This window comes from Toxorhynchites rutilus, chromosome 2 (assembly GCF_029784135.1).
Source record: "Toxorhynchites rutilus septentrionalis strain SRP chromosome 2, ASM2978413v1, whole genome shotgun sequence".
Taxonomy (NCBI): domain Eukaryota; kingdom Metazoa; phylum Arthropoda; class Insecta; order Diptera; family Culicidae; genus Toxorhynchites; species Toxorhynchites rutilus.
In genome coordinates this window covers 330,781,648-330,804,405 of record NC_073745.1, presented here as the reverse complement: position 1 = coordinate 330,804,405, position 22,758 = coordinate 330,781,648, and the positions used below count along the sequence as shown (strand labels likewise).

The 22,758-nt window shown below is 38.2% G+C and overlaps 1 protein-coding gene across 2 annotated transcripts in view; it reads left to right on the top strand.

Moving 5' to 3' along the window:
• The window catches only part of LOC129771861 (breast cancer anti-estrogen resistance protein 1), a 329,735-nt gene that overhangs the window by 126,665 nt on the left and 180,312 nt on the right, over positions 1-22,758 (top strand). For both annotated transcript variants that reach the window (XM_055775974.1, XM_055775975.1), the window contains exon 2: positions 15,997-16,140. In XM_055775974.1, the coding sequence (XP_055631949.1) occupies positions 15,997-16,140 (144 nt within the window). The remainder of the gene's footprint in view (positions 1-15,996; positions 16,141-22,758) is intronic.

Here is a 22,758-nt window from a genome sequence, read left to right as displayed (position 1 = left end):
TCACAATTTTCATTATAATATGACCAATTTAAATTACGACTGATTTTTGAAAAGAACGAATTCAAAATCATTGATTTTTCTTTCAAAAAATCGTAACTCAATTTCCAAATGCCCAATTAAAATGTTATGCTTAACAAAGTTGTTGGAAAATCAATGAACTATTTAGGAAAAATAAAGTTTAGAATACACTGTTAAACATCTTACTCAAAAATTGAAATTTAATATTAAAAACTTTTAATATCTCAAAACAACCCCAGAAGGACCCACTTAGAAACAAAACTATTTTTTGTTTGTTTTTTTTTAAATAAACCAACGATACTAAAATGAGAAAATGGTATGCTAATTACCTATTTTTACGTAGTATTGAAAATACTGAAATACCGAAAAGTTTGAAAAAACATTCAATATTGGAATACTTTGATTTCAAAAGGGGGTGGATTTTTTGCGCCCATCAGTGTTATTCTCAAATTTCAATTATGTTCGTACTGGCTGGCAATAATCCACCGTAATAACGTGGTAGTATCTTGGACACCCCCTGTGGTTTTGACCTTTTCTATACTGATTTCGAAGAAAATAATTGATTTAAAAATCTGAATCTTTCAAACAACCCGAACGATTTTTGATTTTTCTACGTCAGATTTTAGGAAAATTTATAATGTGCTCCCGAAATGATCACTTACCGAGCAATTTAGAAAAAAACGTTTTTATGATTTTTTCGTTGTCGACATCAAAGATACACTTGCTTTTTATATAATCGTTGGAATGATTTGAATTTTTTAACTAATATAAAAATCAGGAAGGCATGTATTTCTGTTGTTGACATACATTTTTATTGAAAAAAATATATGACTTATGTATATTTAGGATATATTTACATATTAAGTAGAAAGATTACTTTTTCACTTTTTCACATATTTTCATGTATATATTTCGGTTATTGAGACATATAATAGACTATATAGAATAGATTGAGACATATAATAACCGAAATATGTACGTTCCTGTATGATTGATATACTATGTGAAAAAGTTATCTTTCTAAAAATAATATAAAAAAGCGAGTCTCTTTGGTCTTGACACCTCAAAAACCAAAAGAACATATTTTCTTTATTCACTTTATTCACTTTATTTTCAAAGTAATCATTTGGGGAGCAGATTACTATCTTTTCTAGAAAATTTATTCAAAAATATTTCATCTGGTGTAGAAAAAAAACGATAATTGATCGGTCGATTACAAATTTTACAAATTAAAATTTTTTTTTTTTACAAAATATATATTTTTATCAAGGCTCATATGGCGTTAGCCTCACGGGGCCGGGAGTTCAATACTTTGACAATTTTTCTTATTATCTATGTTAGTAATATGTAACCGATTACTCGCGGTTGGCTCGAGGTTAGTATTACAAGTGTTTTCGTAATTCGGATGTTGCTGTCTCCAATGCTCTGTACGTGTGCCCGACACGGGATACTTCCTATTGGGATGCAGCTGACCCTTAATCAGCAACGCCCCCCTAGTCTGTACCTCATATCTAGCGTGGTGCGTCTTTCTCGACTCGAGGAATCCAGGATAGAATGGTCACTAACCGGCGCAATAATCAGTTCATGTAGAGTTGTCATGAGCGGTACAACCTTTGGCTCTTGTTGAATCATCAGTGGACTGCACAACCTTTGGCCCGTGTATCTGTAAAGAGTGTGTGTATGTATTGCCGCGACTAAGTAAAAGTTTATCGATCGGATAGGAGGGATATAAAACGGGGACACAACGAAGGATACATCATTAAACGTTGACATCGGCGTTCCTGAGGAACAGGTATAGATGAAGCAGAAGATCAGGATCACGGCTACCTAAGATATCCCGGACGGGGATCTCCGATTGTCTGCCTTGTGCTTTAAGTGCTCTGGAGAGCTGAGAGCGAGCAGTATGGAACCGGATACACAAATTAAAAATTGTTAAAAACGAGTATGTTTTGTTTATTCAATGTATCCTTCATGAATGAAATTGTTAAATTTGTTTATCGTGGAGAAAACATGAAAGCCAGCAATAAAAATTGGATGTATCCAAAACTTTCAAATTTTCCAGGATAATAAGGAATTCGAACGGAAGGACATTATCAGTATCTACACTGAAAAACTCGTTCGATTCATGTCGCAAATTGCGAAACAATGTTTATGCATTGAGGGCGAAAATAATATAAAAAAAATGAAAATGATTTTGAAGACTTCGCGGTGTAATTTTAAAAATTTAGTATAGGCACAATTGACATGCCGTCTTCTTTCCTTTCCGTCTTGATCTTTAAGACCCTGAGATCATTCAAAAATGAGCATGGGTTATGGATTATTTCGAAAATTAAGCAGGTAATTTTAACATCAAAATATAAGCATAAATGCTATGACAATGTAAATAGAATTGATAAAAACATATTTACCACCGCAGCGCAATGTTAATCATGAATTTATTAATTCGTGATAAAATCTATTCTGAGGTCTACGTAATGGGGGCGAAGTCCCCATTTAACGAGGATAAGGAACCGAGGCGACACCAAGCCGCCGATGTGACGCAATCCGAGTCGGCCGTCGACCCGCCGTCGGAAGCGGCGGCCTCTCGCAAGCAAACCTGTGTTTCATAGATTGCCCGGTTTGTTTGAAACATAGGAGACGATCCTTTAGTTAGGTCCGACCGAGCGTTAGCGAGCATCGGACGGCATACGTTAACCTGGTGCATTACAATCGGCGGCCAACTCAGATTGCATCACCTTGTCGGTTTGAGGCCACCTCGGTTCCTCGTCCTCGTTAGATGGGGATTTCTCCCCAATTATAGTGATCTCAGAATAAATTTTATTGCGAAATAATAAATTCATAATATGAATTGCACTTCAGTGCCATAATACGTATGTACCAAAATTGTCAGCTTTCTTTAAGGTGAACGGGCTGCGTCATCCATATGAATAGATAAATTTCATAATACGTTATAAAACTGCATTCTTTCACTTTTTATTATTTTGAAAAGGATTTGATCCAACGCCTCTATTTCCCAAATTGCACTAACCACGAAAAATACAAAATCAGAAATAAATATACAAATACTTCCTAATATTTAATAAAATTTTCGTATTATTCGAATATATTCTTCTTTCGAGTAAGTTTCGCATTTGGGTAGATGTTACATTCGGGCAACTGTCGCATTCGGGAAGATGTTACATTCGGGTGATTGTTGCATTCGGGTAAATATCGCATTCGGGTAAGTGTCAATTCGGGTATTTGTTACATCGGGTGAGTGGGATTCGGGTTAATGTCTTTCGGGTGAGTAGGTTTCGGGTAAGCGTAGGCACAATTGATACACGAAAAATACGAAATCAGAAATAAATATACAAATACTTCCTAATATTTAATAAAATTTTCGTATTATTCGAATATATCCTTCTTTCGAGTAAGTTTCGCATTTGGGTAGATGTTACATTCGGGCAACTGTCGCATTCGGGAAGATGTTACATTCGGGTAAATATCGCATTCGGGTAAGTGTCAATTCGGGTAGATGTTACATTCGGGTGAGTGGGATTCGGGTTAATGTCTTTCGGGTGAGTAGGTTTCGGGTAAGCGTAGGCACAATTGATATACCTCTTCATTTTCCGTGCTGCTGTGCTATCAAGATGCCATTTGTACATACCTAACTTTGATTGTTTGAGCATGAATATATAATATTTCACAAAACGGTTTCCTCGTTGAAACGTTAGCTATTTTTCGGATTTATTTGTTCCGTTCTAGATATTTCAGTTGGATTTACTGAATGTAAATATCCAAATTCATCAATTTTATTAAAATATTCCTTCTATGAGAAGTGAGCCGTTTTCTCACGTCTTTTATTTATTACTAGCTGACCCGGCAAACTTTGTCCCGCCCAAAATTTATTTTTCGTTATCACATCCACGTTTTCTTACTAAGCGCACGTTCATGGGTCCAATCGCAGAACTGTTCATTGATTGATCTTCTAATCTACCCTTTAAAATTATTTTTTACTATAAAATTTCAGTACTTCTACCAAAACTCGACATTATAATATCAGATTATTTTCAGACACAAATTTCGTGCAAGATTTTTTATCCACTTGCAAATAACATGTTTCTCCGTTACATGGAATAAATGTTTTATACAGAAAATATGATAGAATGAAGACAGCCCTAAATCGGACAATTCCTTTCTCGAGTTTTACTCTTATCAACACATTCTGCGATCCATTTTTATTTATATAGATAGGAGACGATATAGGAGTGCGTTTTAACACATTAAATCCATTTCCACTTTCGAACGAAAATCAATTTCGTTACCGCAGACATCAAATGGACTAACAACGCTTGTCAATATTTAATTGTAGAACACATGCGAACTGAATTTTTCGAATTTTCCCATTTTCCTTCAGAGTTTTCCGAAAATTTTCAATTATCATGTTTGGTTGGAATATGTTTGGTTAAAATATGTGCATTATTTTTATGGGATCCCCTCTTCTTTCCAGAGGTAATAGGGGTGTCATAACATCATAGAAACATTTCTCGTAGCCAAAAACCTTCACATCCCAAATTTGGCTCCATTTGCTTGATTAGTTCTCCAGTTATGCAGAAATTTGTGTTTTATTTGTATGGGAGCATCCCTTTAGAGAAGGGGGAGGGAGTGGCGAACTACTACAGAAACGTTTATCGATCCCTGAAACCTCTATATGCTAAGTTTGATTCCATTTGTTTGATTTGTTCTCAAGTTGTTCAGAGAAGAGAGGAGTGTCAAACCACCATAAAAACATTTATTGGTCCCTAAAACCTCCATATGCCAAATTTGGTTCCATTTGCTTCATTAGTTCTAGAGTAATGCAGAAATTTGTGTTCCATTTGTATGGCAGCCTCCCTCTTAGAGAGGGAAGGTGGAGTGTCTAACTACCATAGAAACATTTATCGGGGGTCTTCGTAGCCTAATTGGTTGCGTGTCCGTTACTAAGCGAACGATCATGAGCTAATAACTCAGGGCCCCTCAACTGACCATCTTTGTGTGTTATTCTAGCTACTACGTCCACGCAACAATCATCATGTGTCGGTAATCCCAGTCCCTTACCGCTCACATTACGATCTGCTGCATCGGTAATTGGTGCTAATTCTAACACAGCAATGGAAGTCTCATATCAGCAGTCCCGTTGTGAACAGTCCAACTGTGAACATTCGAACAATAGGAATATTCTAACGCCGAAAAAGGCGGCATGTGTTGTGTATCGATAGAATTGGAATATTCTTAGGCCTAAACAGCTACTGTGTTATACATAAAAAAAAACAAATGTTTATCGATGGATAGGAATCTTAAGCCTAAATAATATACAACAATAGTTATCTTAACATAAAAATGTATACGAATAAATTCGGCTCTGTGACAGCTGAATTGCTAAATGAGCCTAATAAACGGATGGGATAAAAAAAAATTTATCGCACCCTAAAACCTCCATATGCCTAATTTGGTCTCATTTGCATGATTAATTCTCGAATAATGTAGAAATTTGTGTTTCATTTGTATGGCAGCCCCCCCTTAGAAAGGGGGTGGGGTCTCGAACTATCATAAGAACCTTCCCCGACCCCAAAAACCCCTACATACCAATTATCATGTCGATTGGTTTTTGGAATACATTTTCCTTTCACATTCGGAATTATGCGACATTTGGATAAATGGTGTTCGAGTGAACATGTTATAAAAGCTCTAAAATATCGTTTGTTGTGCTTTATTTCCAATTGATCAAGTTCAAACTATTGCAGTTGTGAAACATTTTACTCTGTTTTTTCCAATTCTACGACCAATTATTGTATAGACTTTTATTTTATTTCTTAATTTATTTCTCTAATAAACAAACCAGTTTTATGGTCATTTTATTGTGCAAGACCAAATGTGATCATTTTTATAGTGCTTACCAGAATTAAATAGAGAAATACCTTCTAATAAACCATTCGGCTGAATGGAATTCGGACAAATATTGAAGAATCCTCATGAGTAGGGCCCGAAATCTTAGAAGATGAAAAATGAAAATCGACTCTCCTCTCAGTCGCTTCGCTTCGACTAGTACTACTTCGGCATTCACCGTCAACATGACTTGAACTGACTAGAAATTAATTGACGAGCTAGTCAAAAAATTGACAGATGAATGCAAATCTGCCTCTTCCACACTACTATTCCCTGGACATGAAGCTTGTTGCCCGCGTACAAAATCTTATTTTAGCGTCCATGTGAAGTGATACGAAAACTTGATTTTTGATGCAGAAAAAGTAGGTACACCATGAATGGACGGCTCCATTTTTTACCCTCCGTGAACTTAAACCAACGAACTTAGACAGTTGCCAGGTATGCTATAAAGGTCCTCGCGTTAGTATTAGTAAGTAACAAGCAAAATAGCGTGCAGTTTGGGAAGAATTCTAAACAAATTTCCAGTTCACTTTGTCTCCGGGTTCAATTTTGTTAACAAAAAAGTTATAGAAAAACAGGAAGCGGGTTATATCTGTGGTATAACCGCAAGGCTGACGTAGGACTATCGTTGATTTAGAAATCATTTGTTTGAAGTTGAATATGAATCCATTCTGAATGAATGAATAAATGGATATTTGGGGGAATTCGAGAACGAGAGCCTGACGTTGGAGGCACAAGGTTTTATGCATCCAACATTGGATAAATATACTACTGATAGGGAAGAATAATCTTAAGAAGCTTTCCTGTTAATTGCACTTGATTGAAGAATCACAAAACAAAATGTATCCGGTCGCAGTATTATATAAATAGAAAACTCTTTCGCTTGAATGTAATTTTCAATTCCAAGGGGAACGGGTAGATTATTTTTCAGCAACGATAAAATCTTTCCGGATTCTTTTCGATGCTCGATGCCCGCCAGTGGTTAATGTTAACTCGATAACCACCAAACGAATAGAGTGGGAAGATCGGGAATCAATGCTCTAGATGAGAAACTTATTATAAAATAAAAAAAAACCTGATTATTCTCTTTGGTTACCTAAAATCATTGGAAAATGTTCTCTTGATTTATTCTCTTTAAATCCGGGAAGGGATTTCCTCGTGATTAAATGTGTAAATTGTCTATTTCAATCAAGTACCCACACTGAAGTCAACAAGCTAGAATTATAGAATGTCAACGTGCTGTGCGCATATCAAATAATCGAAATCGTTTTCATCTAACAGGAACCCAGTTTTTTACCAGTATTATTTTAGCCTTAAACGCAAACAGATTGCTCATGCCCACTTCCAAATAACAGGTTAGGCTTCTAAAGCAATTTACCTTTTAGATCTTTTCGATAGAACCTTCAATTTGAACGCAGCTTAATCATGTTGAAACAAAGAAACAAAAAAACAAATCCAATCAAATACCACGCGTCTCGCCATGGTCAATCAACAACGGTTTGCACGTTTGCTCGCGCAGATCACTCATACGCAACATGTGAGTGTGTGTGTGTGTGTGTGTACCCCGAAACTCATTATTTCCAATCAAAACACGGCGTGTGGCGTTAGAGCGTTTGTTTTGGCGCACAGCGCGATAGCGGAGCCGGATCTCCCGCCGTGCTTCAGGACATCCAGTAGTCTGAAGCCCTAGATGCCGGTCGTCTGGTATCACCTCGCGCGAGTTTCTATGTTTTGTCTATGTTCGGGTGTTTGTTGTTTGCATTTATGCATGCACACGTCGTTCCCACACCGTTTTGAGAGTGTGCAAATCAAAAAACAACCACCGCCTGTGAGTGACAACTCGAAGCGTGTTTTGACGGCTTCATCCAGTTTGTGTGGCACGGATTCGGGGTATCGTTTGCAGAATTGCTAATTGATTTCCGTGACTGTGCATCGTTGGGGTGAATCTCTGGGCATTCAATCTCTTCGGAGGCTGTCATTGCTCGATTGATGATTCCAAAAAACCGTTCATTTATACCGCACAAAACCAACAATACAAAATAGGAAAAAAACAGAATTGATCGATTTTCGACATAACCTTCGCCTTCGAGGTTCCGTTCCGGAAAGGGATCGGTCTGACCAATTAGGAAATTACCCGTTTCGAGGGTCCACTCAACGGCTGTTTATCAGCCAAAACACGAATATTCGCCAACACACAAAACACAAAAATTAGTCCGAATTTTGGTGGGATCAATTCTCGACGGTAGAAATTTATTACCGGTCCAGATGGTTAATTGCTCAATTTGTTCGAGCGGAAAAAGGAGGACCGTTTGCCGGCTGTTGCCACCGGTCGTGTGCTCCGTTCGTCATTTTGCCGCTTGATTGATCAACAATCATCGCTCGGAAAGTGGGTAATGTTTGATTAGGAGCGCGTGTGTGTGTGTGTGCGGAGAGATAATGATGAAAATCGAAGAAGCAAATGCAAAAGCGTGACGATCTGCTTGCAAGCAAGTGAGGCAGCGCCTCACTTTAATTAATCACAGCGATCGCACGCCAACTGTGACAAAAACATTGTTAACTATAAATTATGTGTTTTTTTTTTCAAAGTGTCGAAATCGACACAACATGTGTGTGGGGGTATCTCTGTGTCCCGACAAAGTCAAAACCGTGGGCTTCACTCCCCGTATATGTTGCTTCTCGTGTTCCGCAAATTAATTCGTTTCATAATGTGAGAAGGCGTTGTGCGCCGTCGCGAGATTAATCGCAAACTCCTCGCAATCTGGAGGGATCGTTTGTGTTGTTTTGACTGCTTTTCCCCCTCGCTCGTTCGTGTTCGTGTTCTGTGCAATCAATTGTTTCGGACATTATGTTATACATCGCTTTAAGTGCTCCACCAGACGATGGCGATGGTTAACAGTTTACGGGTTTTTACGATACCCATAAATGTCAGCCGAACAGCGGCGAGGGAATGTGAAAGCTAAACTCATGTAATTGCAAGAGACACTTTGGGTCGAGGTCCGGTCGGATTTGGGGTAGACAACGAGATGAATTCATGCAAAACGATTGTTCCGAGCAAAAACATGCCAACTGCCCAAACAAAGAAACTTATTTGCGAGCTCCAAACGGGAAAATGCATTACGTGGGAAACCCCCGGAACGGAGTTTATTGCTTAATTGGCGAAATGTGAGAGGTTGTGGGTTTTGTTTTTTCATTTCTTACCTTTCATGAGCGTAAATTATAGCTGAATTGTGTGTGCTTCGTTGGTGTTAGAATTTGGGTTTGAGTTTTGTTCTTTGTTATTACCTCTTATGCTGTCACGAGAGGTTCAGTTAAATTTTCATATTATTTTTATATTAGCTTACAAGTCATCAACACAGAAAAACTATGAAGAATTCTATGAAATCATTATTGAAATTTATTATAACTATATTTTTTTTTAAATTGATGAGTCGAACAGAACAACTCTATCCATCGAGCCTTGTTAAACTAAAACAGTATCCTAACTTTAACATATGAGACAATATATTAGGGAAAAATTCCAAAAAAAAAGGAAAAAAGGGGAAAAATTCAATTTTCGATCAAATTTTTTACCGGTGTATCTAAAATGTTTTTTTTAGAAAGTTCTTTCAAACAACTCTGTCAAACACCATGTTTTAATCGGACATCAGGAGCCTAGAGGCACGGACGGGATCTTGACATAAGACTGTGATTGTGTGTAGTAATTGCATTTAAAGTGAGTTTTTTCATTGTTCAAAATCTGTATTTTTTCTCTTCTGATACATTAAATGGATGCCCTGGAAAAACCGTTTCCTGTATGTACTTGTATCCTTTAAACGGATTAGATGACATAACGTGGTAGAATTCGGTCCCGTATTCTGTTCAAAAATGTACACAAAAATACCATTAAAGCCATTAATACTCTTTTTTTCTGTTTATTCAATCATGCAGACAATACTCAAACTAACATAGTCTGATTTACGTGGGTATACCCTTTCGATCTTCTAAATCAGCAGCCATTTAAATTCACGATGCCTACACGATAAAAACATGAATTGGGCACAAATTGATTGGACAACATACAATACAATATAAAATTAATGCCTATTATCGGTAAATGGAGAATAATTTATTTTACGCATCAACTCACATTATGAGCTAACGCCCGAATTCAGGCAAAAAGATTGCTCGTTGCGTCGGGGAGGAAGCGAGTGGATAGTGCAATTGAAAGAAAACATACTCAATCAAATCGTCAAATTGTTAACTTTTTTTTACTATATTCACTGTTCATGTTTCAAGCAAAAAACAATTCTGGATAAATTTCCTGTCTAATGATATATAACACAACTTATGTCACAATAACCATTTTGAGTAATATGCGTTTGAAAACGCCTAATAAATCGTTAAATTCTTCGTAGAGTGACCCCCCTATATAGAAATCAAAGACATAGTCCTATGTCAAAAAATACAATTATATTTAAATCTCAACAACCATAACGTTCCGTTGCAGTTCCAGAAAAACAACTTTTTTAGTTTGCATAGAAAAAAAAATTTTGTTAGAAAAACTTTTTACCTTACATGTACTCATAGCAAGATGTTTAGACAGCTTGTATTCAGATATATTGTATTCCTTGAAATTTGTTTCAGTGATTTTTGAGACAACTTTTATAAACTTGATAAACACATTTTTTTTCCGCTTCTATGATTTTTATAAATGAAAATTGTATTCCCGGGTCAAGCTTCACATACAATAGCACAATAAGTTAGAGAGTTATATACAAGACACGGCCACATAGTTGACGTAGGATTGATTCTTTGTTTAGAATGGCTTTTGAGACGGAATTTTTATGCTGTCTCAACGTACGTACTAACGCCATTTTTATTAGTACTTATTTTTTATATTCCTATATATATTTCCTATGCTAAATAACACGTCTTGAATGTATTATGAGTGGCAAACTCTAGAGTATGCATGTAGCAGTGCAGGTTAAAGCACGACGTTGGATTGACTACATTGGAGTGTTTGTTGCATGTTGATTTGGAATATCATCGAAAAACTAAACTGATGAATTCTTTGATAAAAAAAATATGACACCGTCGAACACTCGCAGCAGCGGTCATACCGCTAATGACTTCATCCTACCCGAGGTGAGCTATTCACTATTTCTCGTCCATGCACTCGCAGCTTAACAGATTGATTTATTTCGCTATTGTAGAGGCTTTAAACTACAAGTTTTCTAGCCTTGAAAATCCCAATCAATCAATGGAGCGCTTTGGGTCGTTCGCGTAGTAAGCTTGCTTGCTTGTATCGTCAAACAGCCTAATTTTCTAGTCCGTGTTGGGGAAACGCCCAGGGGTCTGCACAAATGTGTGGTATATTTGAAGGTGTTTCAAAGAAAAAAAAGTGATTTTATGTATTGCAATAAACGGTTGAGGAGTGTCCAATAATAGCAATACGTAATAGAGTAACAAGCACTCAAAATTGAAAATTTTCCACGACGTATTTTGAATTTGTACCTCCAATATATTACTGAAGGACGTAATCATACGTCAAAAGAGTTTCACTCTTCCCCAAAGATAACCTAGATTAATTTAAAAAAAAATATTATGTAAAGATGCTTAATTTGCTAATATATCCCATAAACGAATTGGCGCGAAGAATCAGTAATTAAACTCGGCATTCCAGAGACCATTCTGCTCAAAACGTACCGATAGAAAAATCTGTTCTGATTTTGCAAAAACCTGGTATATTTATCTCTGATCGAATGATGAACTGGCCTTCAACTTTTAAGCGAAATTTGAAAACTGATTTCTATAGATTTGAAGGTGTTTCTATCAAAGACCCTGACAAAGACTTTAGACTTCTCATGTGATATATCCATCATTTTGGAAGGAATGTCGTTTTTTTGAGAAATATATTTTTTCATGTATTAAGTCCTATGTTTCATTGAATAAAATATATTTTAAAACCTACAAGAGATGTCTCCCGACTTCTTTTGACATGTCATGTAAAACATTCTCAGTTTCCCAAAACAAACATATTCAGCCACTAAATTCTTCACGAACGTTATAACATAATATAATATATTATAATCTTTTTAAATTTATGCTCAAAATAAGATATTTTCAACGCTATTAGTACAAGGGATAAAATTATTCGTCTTCGTCATATTCGTTGATAATGGGTTTGCGTCAAGGATTATTAACTCTAAGGATAAGTGTGCGGTAAAGAACGGGTGTGTCTAGGAGCATACGTATGCGCATGCAATTAGACTATTTTTTTTCAAAATATTTATGATAAAAAAATCAAAGATAATTTTCCATTTCATCAATTATATTTCCCTAGTAAACAGAGCATACATGATGGAAAAGGAAGTGGTGTCTAAACTGAAAATAGACATAACAAGGAATAAAAACAAAACAAAAAATAAAAAAAAAGGAAAACCGAACCCCTTAAGAAAAAAGAGTCAAAAAATAGAAATTAAAGAATAGAATGAATAAAAAGAAGAACAATGAAGAGGATGATGCAATAAATGAATAGAGGATAGTGGCGGAACTCTCTCTCTCTCTCCTCTCTCTCTCTCTCTCTCTCTCTCTCTGTTGTTTCGTCCAACGTGATATGATCGAGCAACCGATGTTGATGTTTCTCCCGGACTTTTTTCAGGTCTTTGATGCCTAAGATTCTCGAAACAAATACACTTTTCATCGCCGGTCACAATTCGTCTTTCGTTCACCTGATTTGGAAATCACCGGAACCATCGGTTTTCTGAATTTTCCTTTAAACGTATATAGATGGTTTTTGAGTCTCATATAATTCATTTGCTAGGTTGTTGCATTTAAGCAATCTTCGTTCGACTGACATCCGATGCGATTTTGCTGCAGTTTCATTTAAATGGTAGTAGAAAATCAATGATGACCGAAAATCGTACTTCCCATACACAAAATTCGACACGTTCTAAGCTCTCCGAAAGTATGCTACAAAGTAAAACTGCTGTGTATTTTTCTAGATGTCATAACTAGGCAATGCTATCAATAATGTATTATGATAAGGATTACATTGACAGTTAGAGTCAATTATTGAGAAATTTCTGTCTATATTTATATGTCTGAAATGGAAATTATATATGAAAGGATGAAACATTTGTAACACTTATAATTCGACCATTTCTTGTTTATATGAATGTTCCGATGTGGAACATTATATACATATTATATTTTTAAACTATTGAATGATTGAAAAATGTCTCAACGGAAATTCTGATTAGTCATTCTAATTAGCCCAAGTGCAAGTTCCTCAAACCGTACCGTCAAAAACGAGTACTTAAGGTATATACATTTTAAGGTACCTATACATCGAACCAATAGTAGCTAGGCATCGTGCATCATCACTACCAGACGAATTATAGAGTGTTATGTTGAAGACACGATCGCGTTTTTGACGTAGGACTACGAAATTATTTTATTTATCTCGCTTGTTTATCCTTCCGAATATTATTCTAGAATGCATCAAAGTTTTAGAAATAAATCTTTGATAGAATCTTTTAATTCAAAAATTTTTTTAGAAGTAACTGACGATGGTTGATTCAAGATTAGTTCTTGTTTTGAGGAATATACGATATTTTGCATTCATAAAACCATCGACCCTTCGATGAGATTTTGCTCTTGAACATTGTTTGGCGCAAAATTCGTTGTTCGTGACTGCTGCTCGCTAGCTGGAACGTTAGAAATGTTTGTTAGAAATCGTGAATCCGTTGTTTATATCGTATTAGTAATAAACGGGATTCAATTGCAATATTTCTCTCTTCATATTTCATACCTCCACTCACGAACACTGCATTTACATTTCAAGCGAGCGATTCATGTGTGCCTCATTCGCAGTGGTTTATCAAAATTGTACCTCACGTGTACATTAGTTGTCGGGTATTGCTTAGCTTCAGCAATTTTGTCAGTTGGTTTTCTGCTGATGTGCGGCAGCATATGAACGTTAGCAGCTCCGTTAGTACGGTATCACTTTGGAATGATTTTGAAATGATATTGATATTATGTTGCTATACCAGTATTTGAGAGTCAAGACATTTTCTGTTAGTTTTAGATTAATTTGATGTGATAAATCGGGACGACAACACATGTGCTAAAAATTAATTTTGGAAGTAACCAAACAATATCCAAATAATATGCCAAATAATATATGGGTCTGCTAATCCATTTTCCAATGGATTAGCAGACCCATATCAACCTGATGTTCCAAGAGTGACCCGTTTGATCAATAACAGTGCTTTAAATAATCGTCACTCTTCAAAAATACATTGATATCGCGTTTTTATAATATACTAGCTAACCCGGCAAACTTCGTCCCGCCCATTTACTTGATTAATTCTCAAGTAATGCAGAAATTTGTGTTTTATTTGTATTGCAGCCACCCCTAAGAGAGGGGGGAGGGGTATCTAACCACCATAGAAACATTCATTGCACCCTAAAGGTTCCATATGCCTAATTTGGTTTAATTTGCTTGATTAATTCTCGGGTAATGCAAAAATTTGTGTTTCATTTGTACGGCAGCCCCCTCTAAGAGAGGGGGAAGGAGTATCTTAACACCATAGAAACATTTATTGCACCCTAAAACCTCCACATGCCAAATTTGGTTTCATTTGCTTGATTAATTCTCGAGTAATGCAGAAATTTTTGTTTCATTTGTATGGCAGCCCCCCCTTTGAGTGGGGGAAGGACTGTCTAACCATCATAGAAACATTTATTGCACCCTAAAACTTTCACATGCCAACTTTGGTTTCGTTTGATTGATTAATTTCCGAGTAATGCAAAAAAATTGTGTTTCATTTGTACGGCAGCCCCCTCTAAGAGAGGGGGAAGGAGTATCTTATCACCATAGAAACATTTATTGCATCCTAAAACCTCCACATGCCAAATTTGGTTTCATTTGCTTGAATAATTCTCCAGTAATGCAGAAATTTGTGTTTCATTTGTATGGCAGCCCCACCCTTAGAGAGGGGGGGGGGGTGGAGTGTCTAAACACCATAGAAACATTTATTGTACCCTAAAACTTTCACATGCCAACTTTGGTTTCGTTTGCTTGGTTAATTTCCGAGTAATGCAGAAATTTGTGTTTCATTTGTATGGCAGCCCCCCCTTAGAGAGGGGGGAGGGGTCTCAAAATATCACGAAAACCTTCCCCGGCCCCAAAAACCCCTACATACAAATTTTCATGTCGATCGGTTCAGTAGTTTCCGAGTCTATAAGATTCAGACAGACAGACAGACATCACTCCATTTTTATATATATATATATATATATAGATAGATTTCAAACTGACGAACATTCACGTTTCCCTCTGCGATTCTTTTTCTGAACGTACATTCGCATAATCAATAACGCAACTCTAATATGCGTGAACTTGCGCTTAAGTAAGAAAACGTGAATGTTGGAAGATATTGATAACAAAAAACAAATTTTGGGCGGGACGAAGTTTGCCGGGTCAGCCAGTATCGATATAAATCACGTAAATCAATTTTTAAATTGTGATTTTTTGGAGTTCACATAAAAGTGGACAGCACTGAATAGGGACTGATTAAAACAAACACATAACATTTTATTGCATTTTATGCCCTTTAATCCGGCTTCAGCAGTGAGTTTTGCAAATTCTAAGAGCGTTGTGTTATGCAAATTGCAAAAATAGTGCTATCAAACAGCTGGTTTCGTAACAAGGCAATATTCCAAGATCTCACATAATCTCCACCCTTCCAGTTCTCCTAATTGTGCCACCATGAGTATCAGCCCCTGCTAGAAAACATACACGGAAAATACAGTATCTATCTCGTTTATCACGATACAAAACAAACAAAACGCCACGACACAAAGCCTCATTAGCATAATTGATGTAGTTTTCTCATGTCGAAGCTATCGAGAGGTGGGAATAAAGGGAGAATGTTCAGCCAAACGGCGGGAGATTCACCCAACTTACGACCTTACGACCGCTATCCGACTCGACTCGCGTGACGATAGAGATCAAATCATTTTGACATGTATAAAACAAACGTTTACATTCATGGATTTGTGTTTTTTTTTCATCTTCCGATTCCACAGAAAGTGCTTGCCAAGGCCATCTACGAGAACATTGCGGAGAGCACGGATGAGTTGGCCTTCCGGAAGGGTGACATCCTCACCGTCATCGAAACGGACACGAGCGACCTCAAGGGATGGTGGCTCTGTCAGCTGCGGGGGCGACAGGTAAATTTTCTATTATTATTGTTTATGTAACCTATATGGCGCGTAAGCTCTGAAAACAAGGAAACGATTGTTAAAGTTGTACGCGTAACACGGTGGGTAGAGTAATGGGTTTCTGGTGAAGGAAGAGATGCTGAAGATGGAAGGGGAAGGACAGACGAATTTCTCGAGTGCATAATTTATTACTGTTTAGTTACGTTATTGCCTGCCTTTTTCACTACTGAAATTTTTGAGTTTGAGTGCGACCTCTCGGCTCGGATCGGTGTGTCGTATATCAAAGTCAACCTGTGGCCCGTGAATATTTTATACACGAGCAAGCAAGGTATGCGGACACATTAATCCATCCGGATTGGATGAACGATGTGATGCTTCCCCGAAAAATATTAACCCTATATGGAAAATGATACTCGTTCGGTGTATAAATAATTCAGGATGATTAATATCAACCATTTGGCTACCGGATTAAGGTGCGGGTTCGGGGAAAAAAAAAGATGGTACACAGTAAATTAGTTCCAACGATGTTTTGCATTCGAAATGAGTGATCAATGGGAAGTTTTTCGGGAGAATAATATTCTGGCAAACGTCCACAGCATCCGGCAGATCGTGAACATCATTACTATTCATAAACGTCAGTTTTGACACGCGCTGGTACACGATACTCCTTTGCAACCAAATCAAGCTTGTGTACACATTGTAATTATTTCATAACCCCTTCTTTGGGGTCAGCACAAAGGCACAAATCAATCGAATGCTGCCAGCTGTTTGATTAATAGCTTTTTTATTCTGCTCTCCTCAAACTATGTGGCACATGATCTTTTCTATACATACGCGGGCGCGTGCATACACATGGTGGTAATTATGTACCGCCCACATTGTTCCGTCCTTTGGGAGTGCGCTACCATCCGTTCATCCGAAAATGAATAATGAGTCGCGTGTTTTGTACATTTAATCAATTTTCATAAACGAAATGCTGGGAAAGGGTTCATTAGGCACCACGTGGGAGCGAGAAACTATCACCCAACCGATAATTAAATTATTTTCTCTTCAGAGCATTTCATTATCTTAAGTTATGTTGCTTTCAATAATCCAATCCAGGGTTACCGTTTTCTACCGACAATAACAAAGAGTAACTTCCTTGCCGGCTCACGCAGGAACCCAGAAGCAGGATCAAAACTCGAAATTGAATTTGCCACGAGCAGAGTAATTGGATTGCTACTTATTAGGCACTTGGCCTTCGCTTCGTTGGCTTTGTGTGCCTAAGTCAAGAACAACAACCGGTACTTTTCTCAATTACCTTCTAACAGTGCGTATACACACCCACACACATACCCAAGCATACACTCATCTCATGCTGAGTCGTATTATAGCCCTCTCTGTGCCAACTTTCAGATCATACAGATCGAACTTCCCAAACATGTGCCCTCCCGATGCTAGATGTTTAGCTAAATTACGCATCATTTCGGGTCCGATTCTATATCCCGTCCCTCTCTCGTCCCTACCATAGAAAACCATATGCCCATGATGCGTGTATGCGTGCATCTGTTGTAGGAAGGATACACAAAGCATAAGGCCTCCCGCACCATTTCTAGAAAAGGAAACGACGTCACCTTTTGGGTGCTTTTGTTTGCTTTCTCCTAGTACACACAACCTTGAAATTGAATCGAAACGAAATTAGTTCCACCACCGGAGGCGGTTTGGGCCAGGGCAGCAGGAGGCTGAGGCACCCTTTTCGGCTTTCCTTGTGATGGAAGAGTCCTTCTATCGGGTGGATAGGTTTAGGGGTATATAAACTATTGGAACGCAGTTCCGAGTCTCACTCCTCAGATTTGAATGCAAATTTCTAGACTACGACCCATGACTAGGGAACATATTTTGAACAAACAGTTTGCGCAAATATGCCCTCACAGACTTCTGTGAACGGCATATTGATTTAAGGGAATGTAAATAAACAACATTGTATCTCGGACAGAACACTTCTGACTTGGATGCAACTCAAGAACAAAAGATGGATAATTATTGAGCTCTGTTTTTTTTTGTTTTTTTGTCTTCTAGCATTTTAAATTAAATGAATTTCAATAAACGAAAGAAAACCGCCACAAAATCGTTCAAAAATCAACATTTAACTGTCCTAAACCCCTACCTAACCCAGACCCAGTTCGCTGTGACTTTTAGTGGATACGTGTAATCCTAACCCTTACTCAATCATTTTTCGATAAATTGCCTAACGTTTCCGCCAAAACTTATAAGATTATTACCGAACACAATTTTCGTTTATAAAATTTTCCCGCTGCCAAATAAACGCATTGTCCTATCAAATAGAGTATACAATCGATACGCAAAAGTAAATTGTCATCCATAAAGTTTACTTTGAAAGTGTGTTTACTTCGCCTAAAATCAGTTACCATTTTCATTTAACGTCCATGTAGCAAGAAGCTCAATGCCATCAACCCGAATTCCAATACGTCGAAATTTCATAAATAACTCTGTAGTAAAAAGTTCCGGGTACCCAGAAAAGGTTTAGTGGCTTGCGTGGTTTTGTAGAATCATTTGAAGAAGCAACGATCCTTTCTTGCCGTTGCGAGAACAATAGACTAATTGGTCATATGTCGCAATTTGTTTCTTTCTTTCATATCAATGCACGCATTGCACTGATCATTTAACAAAAGGCATCTTCCGTACATCGCCATTCAACAAACATCAAACACGCGTCTAACAGATGCACAGAGTTGCAGCGATAAAAATGAAACATCGCGAGAATGACCGTTCATGAAAAATCGTTTCTCGACTCTCGATCCAAACCGCCAACAAAGCTAGGAGCTTGTTGCATCAGAACAGAGCCGATGTGCTCGAGAGCAAATACGAATGGCAACTAAAAGTTTCGAAGGTATCTGTCATTGACTTCAGGTTAAGTTTTCGCTAGTGTTCACAGCTCGAGGGGAAACATAAAACACAAAACGAGCAGAATAAGCGACCTTTGTTGTTTCGGGCACAGAAAGATTCTGATAATTTTCCCCAGAGGAGATGCAATACTTATACGCTAGCGACAGCTCACTTACTATACAAGGGTGGAGTTTACTTCGCAAATATTCTGTTCTCACTACCCCTCTTCGTTGTTTCTATTCTAGCGGCTGCATAAGTTGCTCGTTATTGACAGCTCTGTTCGGGAAAACACACAAATGGACAGAAAAAATATATGGGAAACTGGGAATGCTCCCAATTTTCATCAATTTAAACCATATACAGACTATGGGATTGTAATTAACCGTATATAAAACAAATCTTAGAAATTTTCCGTATCGATTGATATGAAAATCGTTTAAATCCGTTCGCAGCAAAAATTGTTATTAACGTTAACTTTATTTCATAAAATCGTTACCTGTTTTCTGATTTGGCACCCTTAATGTAAGACTTAGTCCTACGTCAAAAATAACGAATTACGTCTCTTATAAAAAACGGCAGCCATCGTTAATTTGTCATGATCGCAAAAAATGTTTCAAGAATTATCGGGCGTGACTGAAGCTTTAATTTCCAAGCGCCAAGATATTCCAAGGAATTCATCTTAAGACAAGGAAATCAGGTGTCACACGAACTGCTTGAGCGCCTTGAAAAGAAATCGTGTTACCGGTGAGAAGCATGAAAGCATCACGACAACCCGCAGTGTGAAAATCAATAGCTCGATCGAAGCTCGATCACAGTGCAACATGAGCGCCGAAGCCAAATGTCCATTGTGCCAATTTGGCGTATTCGCAATCAATCTAAACCACGAAAGATCAAAGAATATACATCCAGACACGAACTCAGAATATTATCCCGTGACAACGCTTGGCCTCGTGATGGCTTTCGATACAGAGTGCCTCACCGAGATTTGTTATACTTCAGAACAGAGTATCAAAAATTGGTTTAATTAATATTATTATTATTATTAATCTTCGACCTAGTCGCACAGATCTTAAACTTAAACTACGTTCATTATTCGGTTTTTAAAATCATTTTTAGCCATATTAAAGTCGAAACTACTACTAACATTGTTGAACGCCCTTAGGCAGCTGCTGAATGGGCTGTTGAACTCATAACTTGTTCTATGTCTAGGAACGTTAATTAAAGGCAATTGTCTAAGTTGACGTTGAGGAACGTAAAACGAAACTTTTTCAAGTAGGTCTGGACAATCGATGTTGTTTTTCAAAAGGTCGAATATGAACAGCCGTTGTGTCTGGGTTCTTCGTGCTGATAGTAACTGAAGGTCTATAAGTTGGCAGCGAGCCGCATAATCAGGGAGATTAGCCGGGTCGTTCCAGGGAAGGTTACGGAGGGCGAAGCGCACGAATTGCCTCTGTACACGTTCAATGCTGATCACTTGAGCAACGTGATAGGGTGACCAGATCGGCGAGGCATATTCCAGAGTACTGCGCACTAACGTACAGAAAAGCGCTTTCAGGGCATAGATGTCGGTAAACTGCGATGCGTTTCGGCGGATGAATCCGAGAACAGAAAACGCTTTGGCTGTTATGGTGGCGATATGTTCGTTGAACGTCAGCTTGGAGTCACTGACAACGCCCAGATCGCGGATGGACTGAACACGTTCTAGAGAAGTTGTGTTAATTGAGTAGACGTGATTGATCGGCGACATACCACGGGTGAACGTGATTACCTTGCATTTAGTGATGTTCAAATGCATACCATTATCGGAGCACCATAGCGAAGTGATGTTAATATTCGTTTGTAGCGCAGTACAATCCAGTGTTGACTTGATTACTCTGAATATTTTTAGGTCGTCTGCATATAATAGCTTCCCGGATGACAATCGGGGGCATAGATCATTTATATAGAGAACAAAGATAAGAGGACCCAGTACGCTTCCCTGTGGAACACCGGACGCTATTTCAAATAATTCCGATCGTGCAGAGTTGAGTTGTACGAACGCCTTCCGGCCCGTCAGATAAGATAGTAACCAGTCCGTGATCCAGTTTGGAAAGCCCATGTACTTCAGCTTCTCCACTGCGAAGGCATGCGGTACAGTGTCAAAGGCCTTCGAGAAGTCGACATAAATAGAATCGACTTGATTCCGACGTTCCATTTCCTGGAGCAAGCTGCTTGTGTAGCACATCAAGTTGGATGTTGTGGAGCGACGAGGAACAAATCCATGCTGGTATTCAGAAATCGACGGTGTTGCTGCAGCCAGTAAAACTTTATGAATAAGGGATTCTAGTACTTTTCCTAAGCAACAGAGTATCGAGATGCCGCGGTAGTTCTCGACTCGTTGCAAGCTTCCAGCTTTATGAATGGGGATCATAGAAGCAGTTTTCCACATAGCCGGAAACGTTTTCTCTTGCACGGATCGATTAAACAGTAGTGTCAAAGGCTCCACTAGAGATGTAACACAGTTTTTGAATAAAAGTGGTGGTAAACCATCGACTCCTGCTCCTTTTGACACGTCAAGATCTTCTAATACATTCCGCACTTCTGCCCTAGAGAAATCGATGAGGGGCAGATGAACATTATAGAAAGGCACATCTTGGAAACTACTTTGATGAATTTGAAGCGAGGTAGAGCTGAACACACTTTGAAAGTAGTTTGAAAACAGATTTGCTGCTTCTTCGGCAGAGGTAGCCGTAGATGAGTTGTAGCTTACGTTGTTGGGCACACGATTATTGGTTCGTTGTAGTTTTACAAATTTCCAAAATGTCGAAGGATTTTTCTTCAGTGATGACTGTGACCTGATCACATAATCGTAGTGGGCAGAGACAAGACGTTCCTTATAGCTGACTTCAGCTTGCCGTAGAAGATTTCTATTTGAATCTGTTTTAGATTCGAAGAAATGTTTGCGGGCTTTGCGGAGTCTGTTTCGCAGGTTACGCAGCTCGGCATTCCACCAAGGCTTCCTGTAGGTAGAGCTGATAGCACGGCGACGACGGGGAACATTAGCGTGCAAGATTTCGAGTAATTTATCATAGAACAGCAGTACGTTCTCATCGACAGAGTCACCTTGGAAATAATTCTGCCAGTTTACTGACGAGAGTTCAACATTCAGAGATGAGAAATCACACCTCCGAAAGTCAAAATCGAAAGCTGCGGGATGCAAATCTACCTGGTCGTAAATGCAGCAATGGGTATCTACTTGCGAGACGAATGGTACGTGATGAACGTCGATTTTCAGGAGAGGAAGTGGAGGTGCGAAAATCTCGAGATCGTCCGGTGAATCAACGAACGCCAAATCAAGGAGCCTACCATTGCAATTTGTGAGAGAGTTCACTTGTACCAAACCACAAGAAAGAATGGATTCCGTAATTGTAACTTCATGTTCACTAGATGCGTTTACCGGCAAAAGTCCATTGATATCTTCGTCAAAATGCCAACGCAAATAAGGGAGGTTATAGTCGCCCAATAGTAGAACGATATCATTTTCAGATGATCGATCACAAATGCTCTGAACGGCCGAAGCGTGAGTGGAATATAATCTTGGATCAGAGTTAGGTCGTAAGTAGATACCGACGACGTATATGGATCGACGTGGAAGCACTAAGCATATAGCAACTTGCTCTATTTGCTCACAATTCACCAAGGAGACTGCACTGCAGCAAATACTGGCTCTAACTGCGATAAGCACTCCACCGCCCCTCTGAA